Source organism: Oncorhynchus kisutch, linkage group LG13, assembly GCF_002021735.2.
Source record: "Oncorhynchus kisutch isolate 150728-3 linkage group LG13, Okis_V2, whole genome shotgun sequence".
NCBI classification, from domain to species: Eukaryota; Metazoa; Chordata; class Actinopteri; order Salmoniformes; family Salmonidae; genus Oncorhynchus; species Oncorhynchus kisutch.
Window position 1 is genome coordinate 43,969,562 of NC_034186.2, and position 15,008 is coordinate 43,984,569.

At 42.0% G+C, this 15,008-nt stretch overlaps 1 protein-coding gene across 1 annotated transcript in view; it reads left to right on the forward strand.

The window, feature by feature from the left end:
• ghrhrl (growth hormone releasing hormone receptor, like) overlaps nt 1–15,008 on the forward strand; it is a 54,088-nt gene that overhangs the window by 20,500 nt on the left and 18,580 nt on the right. Inside the window, exon 5 of the mRNA XM_031786339.1 lies at nt 2,723–2,820. Coding sequence (XP_031642199.1) covers nt 2,723–2,820 — 98 coding nt within the window. The remainder of the gene's footprint in view (nt 1–2,722; nt 2,821–15,008) is intronic.

Here is a 15,008-nt window from a genome sequence, read left to right on the forward strand (position 1 = left end):
ACAGTATTTGGTTTGGAACAGTGCCAAATGTATCTTGATCTGAAATCTTTAATAGGAGCATGCAGGAACATTTTACCCATAGTCATGGACTACAATCTCCCTAGCTTGATTCCTACTGTTTACTGAGGGTAATGAGCCCTGACCTGGGTTGCAAAGCTACCGGTAATTTAGCAAAGTTACTGGAATCTTCAGTAATTTAGGCAATGAACAGAAAATCTATAGCAGTCTATTGTAACTTTGGTAATTTATACTTGAATAACTTAAAAATATGTATTCATATATAGAATTCATGTTTTTGTAGATAGACCATATGGTTTAAGAGAAAATAGCCTAATTAATGAAAAAAAAGCATTGAATCAACAATGGTTTATTTTAACCTCTGCAACTCATGATGCCAAAACAGTCACAACAAATACATATTGACATAGTAAAATAAGTAAAAGTGTGTAAATAAAAATAGAAAGGATATTTCATACTGAAACTCTACTAAAACACCAATGGTATTCACTAAGTTGATGGTTTATATGTAGGATAATTATTTATGTTTTATATTTGACATGTGATTATGGACAGACAGAGGGCCAGAGATAATGACACCACAGCGGTGATAATCTGAAGCACCCAACAGGGCTACTAGATATCTTGTGATAGATTACATAAAATCCTTGAAAGTTAACAAAATTCTGGTAGTTTACTGGTAAACATAAAAAGTTTCCAGTAATATACACTCCCTTTGCAACCTTAGTCCTGGCTTCATTTGGTCCTTGGAGGAAATGGATAGACATTTGAGTGTTTCATAAATGATATTTAGTGGACAGGATTGAAAGTTTGGACACCAGAAAAGCAATCAGCAATCATCTGTTGCAGACAGTTGAATTGAAAAATGCTAAATTTTACCTTATGAAATTGCTTCCTGCTGTTGGGAAGTCTGTTGAAGGGCAGACTTACATTCACCTGTACTGTAAATCTATGTTGGAATCAAGTGCAATTATGGCACACATAAAAACGAATGAAGGGGTTGTTGGCGGATGGTTGAGTATCCATTGTTAAATTGAGATATTAGCTTACCCACTACTGATTTGAGTAGTCAATTTAAGTGAAATATACCCGTGTCATTTCAGCGACCGACTAATAACGATTTGGAGAGTCTATTCATATGTAATTGTCTCTCGTTTGTATATATTTATTGGAATTTGATTTCAACGGAATATAATGACCATGTCATTTCAATTTTGGAAGGATATAGTTATTTGGAACAATAACGATTTGGAGAGTCTATCCATATCTAAATGTCACTCAATTGTGTAGAATTTTATAGCTTAATACATTTCTATCCTTTTTTAAAGAGTGAGGATGGATATTTAGTTTTATTTTGTTTGTCTAGTGGATCATTCCTGTAAACCACATTAGAGGATTTGGCTTGGATTTTTGTATCTTCACATGATCAGTACCACGGTTGAAAGCTCAACCATGTTCCATGAAGACACGATGTGATTGGCAAACATGAATAGCCTAGTTTTGGTTCGGTAGACATGAGCGGAGTATGTTATGACGGATCACTTGTATGAGTCATGAATAATGATATGATTAAGAGACAGTTAGCAGGGTTTACATGTCTCAGAGAAGGACTACTGATCTAGAATCAAGTCCGCCTGTCCATACAATCATGTTCATTATGATCTAAAAGGCAGAATTGATCCTAGATAAGCACTCATACTATGAGAGGCTCCATGAATACAAGTCCTGAGGCCTCATTTACAAATGTTTTGTTCATGTCACACTACATATCTGAGTGCACAATTTCTGAAGAGGATACGAACGTCTCAAAATATCGAGATTTTTAAACATGGTGCATCACATTTGCATGCCTGTTACCAGTAAGATCCATCCTAATACTGTGCGTGTTTGAACAAGCATTATAACCCTTCCTCCATTCACCTTTTATGGTGTCAATAACTCCCTTTATTTGCGGTATAATTTGAAACTATTGGATTTAGGCCATAGTAATATTTAAACGAAAGAGAAATGGCACATTTGATCAAATGGTTTTGGAGATGTTGGCAGAATGTTTTAATCTCGTGCAACAACTTATACTGTATTTGGCAAAGGACTGTGACAGTTTCTGAAAGAAAAAACTACGGACAATTGTTATGGACAATTAAATGAGAGATGCGCATGGTAATTTGTTATATGGGTACTTCGGGAATATGAACCCATCACAGCCAGAAAAGGTGAGAAAAGTATTCTGCAGTGGTTATGAAAACAAAAGAAAAAGGAAATAGATTTCCAAGTCTAATTCTTTTAATTCCCAAAATAAAATGCATTTTTGCATTTCTTACTAACGGTAAACACCTGCATAATTTTTTTTATTTTTTATCTTTCTTTCTCGATAAGCCTGTCATCATATCCCCCATTTGCACAAAATGTTTACTTGTCTGCTTGCCATATAATACCTAGACCACAAGAAAATGTACGTACACAAGCTCTACAGTTTGCGTGGAGGTAAGGACAAGTTAAGTTTTTTATAAATGCCAACTTTTGCAGGAAACTGGGCCCATATTTTACAGTCAAAGTTGTAATGCTGGTATAGGATCAGTTTGGCCTTTTAGTTCATAATGAATAACATTTATATGGATAGGGCACACGGTCAGACCTGATCCTAGATCAGCACTGCTACTCTGAAACTGTGATGTCTACTTCTCTGTATGTGAAAACCATGCAGGAGTCATACTTTGCCACGGTGAAGCTGATCTACTCCATTGGCTACGGCACCTCCCTGTTCTTCCTGTCCATCGCCGTGGTGATTCTGCTGCTCTTCAGGTAGGTGGAGGTCAAAGGTTGTAACCTGGTGTACCAGGTGATTGATTTGTTGATTAATTCATTGATTGATTGGGATGAAGAATGGCTGGAACAGTTCCAGATTCCACATGATTTTCCATGGTCCACCCACAGAAATTACAGTTGAAGTCGGAAGTTTAGCCAAATACATTTAAACTCAGTTTTTCACAATTCCTGACATTTAATCATAGTAAAAAAATCCCTGTCTTAAATCAGGTAGGATCACCACTTTATTTTAAGAATGTGAAATGTCAGAATAATAGGAGAGAGAATGATTTATTTCAGCTTTTATTTCATCACATTCCCAGTGGGTCAGAAGTTTAAGCTTCCCACAATAAGTTGGGTGAATTTTGGCCCATTCCTCCTGACAGAACTGGTGTAACTGAGTCAGGTTTGTAGGCCTCCTTGCTCGCACACACTTTTTCAGTTCTGCCCACATATTTTCTATAGGATTGAGGTCAGGGCTTTGTGATGACCCCTCCAATACTGACTTGAATATTGACTTTGTTGTCCTTAGGCCATTTTGGAAGTATGCTTGGGGTCATTGTCCATTTGGAAGACCCATTTGCGACCAAGCTTTAACTTCCTGACTGATGTCTTGAGATGTTGCTTCAATATATCCACATAATTTCCATCCTCATGATGCCATCTATTTTGTGAAGAGTGCCAGTCCCTCCTGCTGCAATCCACCACAACATGATGCTGCCACCCCCGTGCTTCACGGTAGGGATGGTGTTCTTCGGCTTGCAAGCCTCCCCCTTTTTCCTCCAAACAGAACGATGGTCATTATGGCAAAACAGTTCTATTTTTATTTCATCAGACCAGAGGACATTTCTCCAAAAAGTACGATCTTTGTCACCATGTGCAGTTGTGAGCCGCAGTCTGGCTTTTTTATGTTGGTTTTGGAGCAGTGGTTTCTTCCTTGCTGAGCGGCCTTTCAGGTTATGTCGATATAGGACTCATTTTACTGTGGATATAGATACTTTTGTACCTGTTTACTTCAGCATTGTCACAAGGTCCTTTGCTGTTGTTCTGCGATTGATTTGCACTTTTTGCACCAAAGTATGTTCATCTCTAGGAGGGCTGCTAGGAGACAGAACGTGTCTCCTTCCTGAGCGGTATGACGGCTGCGTGGTCCCATGGTGTTTATACTTGCACACTATTGTTTGTACAGGTGAACGTGGTACCTCCTTGCGTTTGGAAATTGCTCCCAAGGATGAACCAGACTTGTGGAGGTCTACAATTGTTTTTCTGAGGTCTTGGCTGATTTCTTTTGATTTTCCCATGATGTTAAGCAGAGGCACTGAGTTTGAAGATAGACCTTGAAATACATCCACAAGTACACCTCCAATTGACTCAAATTTGGTCAATTAGCCTATCAGAAGCTTCTAAAGCCATGACATGATTTTCTGGAATTTTCCAAGCTGTTTAAAGGCACAGTCAACTAATTGATGTAAAATATATCACTAGCCACTTTAAACTATGCCACTTTTGTTTACATACTCTACATTACTCATCTCATATGTATATACTGTACTCGATACCATATACTGCATCTTGCCTATGCCGTTCTGTACCATCACTCATTCATATATCTTTATGTACATATTCTTTATCCCTTTACACTGTGTATAAGACAGTAGTTTTGGAATTGTTAGTTAGATTACTTGTTGGTTATTACTGCATTGTCGGAACTAGAAGCACAAGCATTTCGCTACACTCGCATTAACATCTGCTAACCATGTGTATGTGACAAATACATTTGATTTGATTTGGTGTATGTAAACTTCTGACCCACTGGAATTGTGATACAGTGAATTAATCTGTCTGTAAACAATTGTTGGAAAAATGACTTGTGTCATGCAGAAAGTAGATGTCCTAACTGACTTGCCAAAACTATAGTTTGTTAACAAGAAATTTGTGGAGTGGTTGAACAACGAGTTTTAATGACTCCAACCTAAGTGTATGTAAACTTCCGACTTCAACTGTATATTAGTCAAATGAAAGATTTCTCAATATAACTTGAACTAACAGAAGTAGAGATGTGATCAGATCCTTATAAAGAGGTAACCAACACTTCTTCTCAGACTAAGAAAACCTATAGTTTGCCGTTCTGCAGCTCTGTGCTGTATTCTGTCCATTTTACCATAGGGGTGAAGCCTAGGACCCCTGTCACTAATGAGGGACAATGGCACTCCATTTCTCCCCGCTACACCTATGTTGGTTTCAGACGATCCCGTTGAGAGAATGTCTAGCACGCTTTCCTCCCTCATATTCTCTCCTTCCTCTCATCTCTCCTCCTCTCATCTCTCCTCCTCTCCTCCCTCCTTTCCCTCCAGACATTTTTTCCCAGTCTAATCTAATCAAACATGTGGGCACTCTGAAAGGACAAATCCATAGATTGTGATTTGCTGTCTCTCTCGCTCTGGCTCTCTCTCTCTCTCTGCCTCGTACCAAATTAAAGGGAGTCTCTTTCAATAAATGAAGGTAAAAGAGAGACTGGTGTTTTGTATCGTACAGTTATGACTAGGGTTGCAAAGTTACCGGAATCTGCAGTCATTTTGGTAATTAACAAAAAAATCGATGGCAATCTATAGTAACTTGTTGGTAACTTATACTTGAATAACTTAAAAAATGTATTCATATATAGTATGTCTTTTTTATTTCTGGGTCCATATTGTCCATATTGTTTAAATAATATTAAAGAGGATATTTCATACTGAAACCATCATATTAAACACGAATGGTATTCACTAAATGTATGGTTTATATTTAGGATAATGTTTTACAGCTGTGTCATTCTATATTGTATTTATTTTAAATATCGCCCTATTTTGAAGAACAAACTAATCACGCCTGACAAAGCCAATGAACACTGTGCCTCACCGGAAGCCCTGTTTTACACAGGTGATTAACCTGAGATACGGATTAATTCCTTCAATTCAGTACCTCTTCACCGAGACTAGAACTGGCCGAACAGGCCGAACAGGTGTTGTACCTTGTTTCGGTCCTGCAGGGAATAGTCGTTTGTCATAACTTCGTTCCCTTTCAGCTCTGTACAACACCGCAATGGGTACATGAAATCACGCCGCAAGACGACCCCAGCAGACACCAACCAAAATGGCCCATGGCAGACCACCCAGAGTTGCAAATGGACAGGAAAACCTGCAGTATTGTTTAATCTGCTGCCCCAGCCATAAACACACTGTGGGCAGCAGGCTACACTGGGGTTAGTGACATCCAAGCGATAAAACCTCATAAAAATGTGTGGTGATGCCCAACTCGCCACAAATATCTCTGCCCAAGATGCCACCAGACCCCTGGTGGATTGGGCGCCTACTAGTGGTGAGCGGGTCAGCTGTTTGTTCTGCCCAGAATTGCTAATAAGCAATCCACGACCGTCTGACGATATGTGATAAAATTCATATCTGAGGCAATTTATGCTTGATATGGCAATGTGGTCCGGAGGCTCAGTATGGAAGGTGTAACTCACTTTCGAAGCCTCCGGAGACTTGTGACAGGCCATATCGAGCTCTGTACCTCATCGCCTTAAACCACCCACATTTTGTAACAATGCGGAGGGCCCTGTGTAGCTCCGCATTGACATGATTGGTTGACGGTAGTTGGGGGCAGGAGCTCCTGAAACCTACTTACTTGACTTCTTCCTTCACAACAGTTCTGCTCTGTTCAGAGAAGCGCAAGAAGTATGAATGTTCTTCCTTCTGCAGAGGCCGCAACACATTAAATGCTGTATGGATTGACCATGCAGGCTAATAAAATATTTTTTGACAGGGGGTGCAGGATATATTTTGTGGGATTTAGATATGTTTCTGCTTATAAATTCAGACATTTTGGTAGGCTATTTGTTAGTCAACTTTTCTATAATTAGAAACATTGCAGCTTCACTTCTGTCATATGTTGTCCTAGAAGACTAAATTAACCCTTGCTCACCAGAATGCCATAAATTGATGCTTTAATCTAGTTGACATTGGTAAAGTTTTCTCTGTCATCTCTGCTTCTTTCATGGCGCAAAGACATTTAGGGACCGGGAAGATCTCTCCCCCCAAACATTTGTGAAGTATTTTTCTGTGAAAACGACCCAACATTCTGATAAGATTTCAGTTCGGCTTTGATGCATATTTTGTGGGGTTGAAATACTAACAGCTTTTATGTTGCTGAGATGTGTCTAACTGAGCATTAGCATTCTCTAAAGCAGGTCCGGAGTAATGCAGGGGCTTACCGGGGCAATGCAGAGGCTTACCGGGGCTGAAGCCCATTGTATGTATTTTATATGTCATGTGGTGGGAAAAGTACCCAATTTTCATACTTTAGTAAAAGTAAAGATACCTTCATAGAATGTAATCTGCGTAATCCCCCCCCAAAATAATTTAGCGCAATGTTGAATACTCAAATAAATGTTCAAAATCACCTTTCTGGTCAAAATAGTTATATATTGCTGAGGTGTAGTCACTTTTGAGGACATAAGCTCTATTACACAGTACAAATATGCTAAAAAATATGAAAATATAAAAACAATTATTTGATGTATTGTGCTACGATGTAACGATTGCAGGCATGTGCTTCGTCAGTGGCTGTGATGTAGGGTTCAGACAGGAATTGATGGAGAGTCGGAAGAGCAAATGAAATGTTTGGAGGGACATCCCAGCTTCAAGTGGTTTCAGATTTCACATCCTACATCACACAGGCTCAGGAAAAAAAGGCCATGCAAAAACCTGATATCTCTAGCTTAAACTAACGGATTTTGATAGGAATGTGTTTTATTATGTTACTTAGATTCATGCACGGGTGCATCAAAAGACTCTTGAAGGCCATGTTTCACCTTAAACACACCCAAACAATAATGAGTAGTGCGTACAGTGGCTTGCAAAGTATTCACCCCCCTTGGCATTTTTCATATTTTGTTGCCTTACAACCTGGACTTAAAATTGACATTTTTGAGGGTTTGTAACATTTGATTTACACAACATGCCTACTACCACTTTGAAGATGCAAAATTGTTTTTCTTGTGAAACAAACAAGAAATAAGTTTAAAAAATAAAAACTTGAGTGTGCATAACTATTCACCCCCTAGGTCAATACTTTGTAGAGCCACCGTTTGCAGAAATTACAGCTGCAAGTTCTTGGGGTATGTCTCAATAAGCTTGGCACATCTGGGATATTTGCCCATTCTTCAAGAAAAAACTGCTCCAGCTCCATCAAGTTGGATGGGTTCCACTGGTGTACAGCTATCTTTAAGTCATACCACAGATTCACAATTGGATTGAGGTCTGGGCTTTGACTAAGCCATTCCAAGACATTTAAATGTTTCCCCTTAAAATACTTGAGTGTTGCTTTAGCAGTATTCTTAGGGCCATTGTCCTGCTGGAAGGTGAACCTCCGTCTCAGTCTAAAATCTCTGGAAGACTGAAACAGGTTTCCCTCAAGAATATTCCTGTATTTAGCGCCAGCCATCATTCCTTCAATTCTGACCAGTTTCCCAGTCCCTGCCGATGGAAAAACATCTCCACAGCATGATGCTGCCACCACCATGCTTCACTGTGGTGATAGTGTTCTCGGCGTGATGAGCGGTGTTGGGTTTGCGCCAGACATAGCGTTTTCCTTGATGGCCAAAAAGCTCAATTTTAGTCTCATCTGACCAGAGTACCTTCTTCCACATGTTTGGGGAGTCTCCCATATGCCTTTTGGCAAACACCAAACGTGTTTGCTTATTTTTGTCTTTAAACTGTGGAGTGTACGGCTTAAAGTGGTCCTATGGACAGATACTCCAATCTCCGCTGTGGATCTTTGCAGCTCCTTTGGGGTTATCTTTGATATCTTTGTTGCCTCTCTGATTAATGCCCTCCTTGCCTGGTCCGTGAGTTTTGGTGGGCGGCCCTTTCTTGGCAGGTTTATTGTAGTGCCATATTCTTTCCATTTTTTAATAGTGGATTTAATGGTGCTCCGTGGGATGATATTTTTTTATAACCCAACCCTGATCCGTACTTCTCCACAACTTTGTCCCTGACCTGTTTGGAGAGCTAATTGGTCTTCATGGTGCCGCTTGCTTGGTGGTGCCCCTTGCTTAGTGGTGTTGCAGACCAATTTGGACTATTTTGTATATGTCCATTACATGAAATCCCCCCCCCCCCCAAAAAAAATGTCAATTACAGGTTGTAATGCAACAAAATGGGAAAAACACCTAGAGGGATAAATACTTTTGCAAGGCACTGTATATGTATGAATCTGTTATGTCACTTTTTTGTTCTTCAATCTGACAGTAAATTGGTGATATAATCGATTTATATACTTCTGGGCTGCATGCGCACCATATAAATATGAAATATAACATTGTCCAGGCTTGACGTAGATTCAGGTGAATACATTTGGAATGCTGAGCCACTGGCTGCACAAGGTGGTAGTGTGTGAGTGGGTTTCTTTTGACAATGAAGTACCCTACTACAGCCATATAGTTTGGAACCGAGAAGACCTATAGACGGGAGTAGGCAAGAAGGAGTCGGCCGATGGTGGCTAAAGTAATGTCTAGTTGGTCAGAAAAGTATGGTAAGTTACCGAGTGAGTGTCTTTGATAACTAGTTGGTTAGCTAGCTAGCTGCGTACAGTGCCTTGCGAAAGTATTCGGCCCCCTTGAACTTTGTGACCTTTTGCCACATTTCAGGCTTCAAACATAAAGATATAAAACTGTATTTTTTTGTGAAGAATCAACAACAAGTGGGACACAATCATGAAGTGGAACGACATTTATTGGATATTTCAAACTTTTTTAACAAATTAAAAACTGAAAAATTGGGCGTGCAAAATTATTCAGCCCCTTTACTTTCAGTGCAGCAAACTCTCTCCAGAAGTTCAGTGAGGATCTCTGAATGATCCAATGTTGACCTAAATGACTAATGATGATAAATACAATCCACCTGTGTGTAATCAAATCAAATCAAATTTTATTTGTCACATACACATGGTTAGCAGATGTTAATGCGAGTGTAGCGAAATGCTTGTGCTTCTAGTTCCGACAATGCAGTAATAACCAACAAGTAATCTAACTAACAATTCCAAATCTGCTGTCTTATACACAGTGTAAGGGGATAAAGAATATGTACATAAGGATATATGAATGAGTGATGGTACAGAGCAGCATAGGCAAGATACAGTAGATGATATCGAGTACAGTATATACATATGAGATGAGTATGTAAACAAAGTGGCATAGTTAAAGTGGCTAGTGATAGGGGTACATAAGGATGTACCCATAAGGATGCAGTCGATGATATAGAGTACAGTATATACGTATGCATATGAGATGAATAATGTAGGGTAAGTAACATTATATAAGGTAGCATTGTTTAAAGTGGCTAGTGATATATTTACATCATTTCCCATCAATTCCCATTATTAAAGTGGCTGGAGTTGAGTCAGTGTCATTGTCAGTGTGTTGGCAGCAGCCACTCAATGTTAGTGGTGGCTGTTTAACAGTCTGATGGCCTTGAGATAGAAGCTGTTTTTCAGTCTCTCGGTCCCAGCTTTGATGCACCTGTACTGACCTCGCCTTCCGGATGATAGCGGGGTGAACAGGCAGTGGCTCGGGTGGTTGATGTCCTTGATGATCTTTATGGCCTTCCTGTAACATCGGGTGGTGTAGGTGTCCTGGAGGGCAGGTAGTTTGCCCCCGGTGATGCGTTGTGCAGACCTCACTACCCTCTGGAGAGCCTTACGGTTGAGGGCGGAGCAGTTGCCGTACCAGGCGGTGATACAGCCCGCCAGGATGCTCTCGATTGTGCATCTGTAGAAGTTTGTGAGTGCTTTTGGTGACAAGCCGAATTTCTTCAGCCTCCTGAGGTTGAAGAGGCGCTGCTGCGCCTTCTTCACGATGCTGTCTGTGTGAGTGGACCAATTCAGTTTGTCTGTAATGTGTATGCCGAGGAACTTAAAACTTGATACCCTCTCCACTACTGTTCCATCGATGTGGATAGGGGGGTGTTCCCTCTGCTGTTTCCTGAAGTCCACAATCATCTCCTTAGTTTTGTTGACGTTGAGTGTGAGGTTATTTTCCTGACACCACACTCCGAGCGCCCTCACCTCCTCCCTGTAGGCCGTCTCGTCGTTGTTGGTAATCAAGCCTACCACTGTTGTGTCGTCCACAAACTTGATGATTGAGTTGGAGGCGTGCGTGGCCACGCAGTCGTGGGTGAACAGGGAGTACAGGAGAGGGCTCAGAACGCACCCTTGTGGGGCCCCAGTGTTGAGGATCAGCGGGGAGGAGATGTTGTTGCCTACCCTCACCACCTGGGGCGACCCGTCAGGAAGTCCAGTACCCAGTTGCACAGGGCGGGGTCGAGACCCAGGGTCTCGAGCTTGATGACGAGCTTGGAGGGTACTATGGTGTTGAATGCCGAGCTGTAGTCGATGAACAGCATTCTCACATAGGTATCCCTCTTGTCCAGATGGGTTAGGGCAGTGTGCAGTGTGGTTGAGATTGCATCGTCTGTGGACCTATTTGGGCGGTAAGCAAATTGGAGTGGGTCTAGGGTGTCAGGTAGGGTGGAGGTGATATGGTCCTTGACTAGTCTCTCAAAGCACTTCATGATGACGGATGTGAGTGCTACGGGGCGGTAGTCGTTTAGCTCAGTTACCTTAGCTTTCTTGGGAACAGGAACAATGGTGGCCCTCTTGAAGCATGTGGGAACAGCAGACTGGTATAGGGATTGATTGAATATGTCCGTAAACACACCGGCCAGCTGGTCTGCGAATGCTCTGAGGGCGCGGCTGGGGATGCCGTCTGGGCCTGCAGCCTTGCGAGGGTTAACACGTCTTACTCACCTCGGCTGCAGTGAAGGAGAGACCGCATGTTTTCGTTGCAGGCCGTGTCAGTGGCACTGTATTGTCCTCAAAGCGGGCAAAAAAGTTATTTAGTCTGCCTGGGAGCAAGACATCCTGGTCCGTGACTGGGCTGGATTTCTTCCTGTTGTCCGTGATTGACTGTAGACCCTGCCACATGCCTCTTGTGTCTGAGCCGTTGAATTGAGATTCTACTTTGTCTCTGTACTGACGCTTAGCTTGTTTGATAGCCTTGCGGAGGGAATAGCTGCACTGTTTGTATTCGGTCATGTTACCAGATTAAAAGCAGTGGTTCGCGCTTTCAGTTCCACACGAATGCTGCCATCAATCCACGGTTTCTGGTTAGGGAATGTTTTAATCGTTGCTATGGGAACGACATCTTCAACGCACGTTCTAATGAACTCGCACACCGAATCAGCGTATTCGTCAATATTGTTATCTGACGCAATACGAAACATGTCCCAGTCCACGTGATGGAAGCAGTCTTGGAGTGTGGAGTCAGCTTGGTCGGACCAGCGTTGGACAGACCTCAGCGTGGGAGCCTCTTGTTTTAGTTTCTGTCTGTAGGCAGGGATCAACAAAATGGAGTCGTGGTCAGCTTTTCCGAAAGGGGGGCGGGGCAGGGCCTTATATGCGTCGCGGAAGTTAGAGTAACAATGAACCAAGGTCTTTCCACCCCTGGTTGCGCAATCGATATGCTGATAAAATTTAGGGAGTCTTGTTTTCAGATTAGCCTTGTTAAAATCCCCAGCTACAATGAATGCAGCCTCCGGATAAATCGTTTCCAGTTTGCAGAGAGTTAAATAAAGTTCGTTCAGAGCCATCGATGTGTCTGCTTGTGGGGGGATATATAAGGCTGTGATTATAATCAAAGAGAATTCTCTTGGTAGATAATGCGGTCTACATTTGATTGTGAGGAATTCTAAATCAGGTGAACAGAAGGATTTGAGTTCCTGTATGTTTCTTTCATCACACCATGTCACGTTAGCCATAAGGCATACGCCCCCGCCCCTCTTCTTACCAGAAAGATGTTTGTTTCTGTCGGCGCGATGCGTGGAGAAACCCGTTGGCTGCACCGCCTCGGATAGCGTCTCTCCAGTGAGCCATGTTTCCGTGAAGCAAAGAACGTTGCAGTCTCTGATGTCCCTCTGGAATGCTACCCTTGCTCGGATTTCATCAACCTTGTTGTCAAGAGACTGGACATTGGCAAGAAGAATGCTAGGGAGTGGTGCACGGTGTGCCCGTCTCCGGAGTCTGACCAGAAGACCGCCTCGTTTCCCTCTTTTTCGGAGTCGTTTTTTTGGGTCGCTGCATGGAATCCACTCCGTTGTCCTGTTTGTAAGGCAGAACACAGGATCCGCGTCGCGAAAAACATATTCTTGGTCGTACTGATGGTGAGTTGACGCTGATCTTATATTCAGTAGTTCTTCTCGACTGTATGTAATGAAACCTAAGATGACCTGGGGTACTAATGTAAGAAATAACACGTAAAAAAACAAATAACTGCATAGTTTCCTAGGAACGCGAAGCGAGGCGGCCATCTCTGTCGGCGCCGGAAGAGACTATCATATAAATGCACCTGCACTGTGATAGTCTCAGAGGTCCGTTAAAAGCGCAGAGAGCATCATGAAGAACAAGGAACACACCAGGCAGGTCCGAGATACTGTTGTGAAGAAGTTTAAAGCCGGATTTGGATACAAAGCTTTAAACATCCCAAGGAGCACTGTGCAAGCGATAATATTGCAAATCTGCCAAGACCTGGCCGTCCCTCTAAACTTTTAGCTCATACAAGGAGAATACTGATCAGAGATGTAGCCAAGAGGCCCATGATCACTCTGGATGAACTGCAGAGATCTACAGCTGAGGTGGGAGACTCTGTCCATAGGACAACAATCAGTCGTATATTGCACAAATCTGGCCTTTATGGAAGAGTGGCAAGAAGAAAGCCATTTCTTAAAGATATCCATAAAAAGTGTCGTTTAAAGTTTGCCACAAGCCACCTGGGAGACACACCAAACATGTGGAAGAAGGTGCTCTGGTCAGATGAAACCAAAATTTAACTTTTTGGCAACAATGCAAAACGTTATGTTTGGCGTAAAAGCAACACAGCCCATCACCCTGAACACACCATCCCCACTGTCAAACATGGTGGTGGCAGCATCATGGTTTGGGCCTGTTTTTCTTCAGCAGTGACAGGGAAGATGGTTAAAATTGATGGGAAGATGGATGGAGCCAAATACAGGACCATTCTGGAAGAAAACCGGATGGAGTCTGCAAAAGACCTGAGACTGGGACGGAGATTTGTCTTCCAACAAGACAATGATCCAAAACATAAAGCAAAATCTACAATGGAATGGTTTAAAAATAAACATATCCAGGTGTTAGAATGGCCAAGTCAAAGTCCAGACCTGAATCCAATCGAGAATCTGTGGAAAGAACTGAAAACTGCTGTTCACAAATGCTCTCCATCCAACCTCACTGAGCTCGAGCTGTTTTGCAAGGAGGAATGGGAAAACATTTCAGTCTCTCGATGTGCAAAACTGATAGAGACATACCCCAAGCGACTTACAGCTGTAATCGCAGCAAAAGGTGGCGCTACAAAGTATTAACTTAAGGGGGCTGAATAATTTTGCACGCCCAATTTTTCAGTTTTTGATTTGTTAAAAAAGTTTGAAATATCCAATAAATGTCGTTCCACTTCATGATTGTGTCCCACTTGTTGATTCTTCACAAAAAAATACAGTTTTATATCTTTGTTTGAAGCCTGAAATGTGGCAAAAGGTCGCAAAGTTCAAGGGGGCCGAATACTTTCGCAAGGCACTGTATGTTGCCTATACCACATCGCAAATTTTAAATAGGCTTTTTCTTCAACAGTAAATTTACTATGCATTGAATTGCATCTGGGTACACAGATTTGTTTACAGAAAATTATGGTGTGCCGGGGAGTGAGGTTTGATAATTCCTGACTTTTGCTGTCATATGCCAGAGCCAGATTAGCAAAACAGACAAGAAGTTGGTCACTCCTGGTCCACTCAATGTACATACATAATGCTTGTACCAGACAGACTGAACATGGGAAACCATCTCCATCGACTCTGCTTCCACCAGCCAATTGTCCAGGTAGTCCAATATCCTGAGCCCCAGAAACTGCAAACCCGCCTCCACAACTTGCGTGGCGAGACGGAAAGCCTGAAAGTGAGGAGCCTGAAAGTGAGGACCAGAAACCATAGGCTGCAGCCTTGAATCAGAACCTCAAGAACTTTCTGTGATGGAAATATAGTGCCACATGAAAGTACGTGTCCTTCAGGTTGATGGGTGGT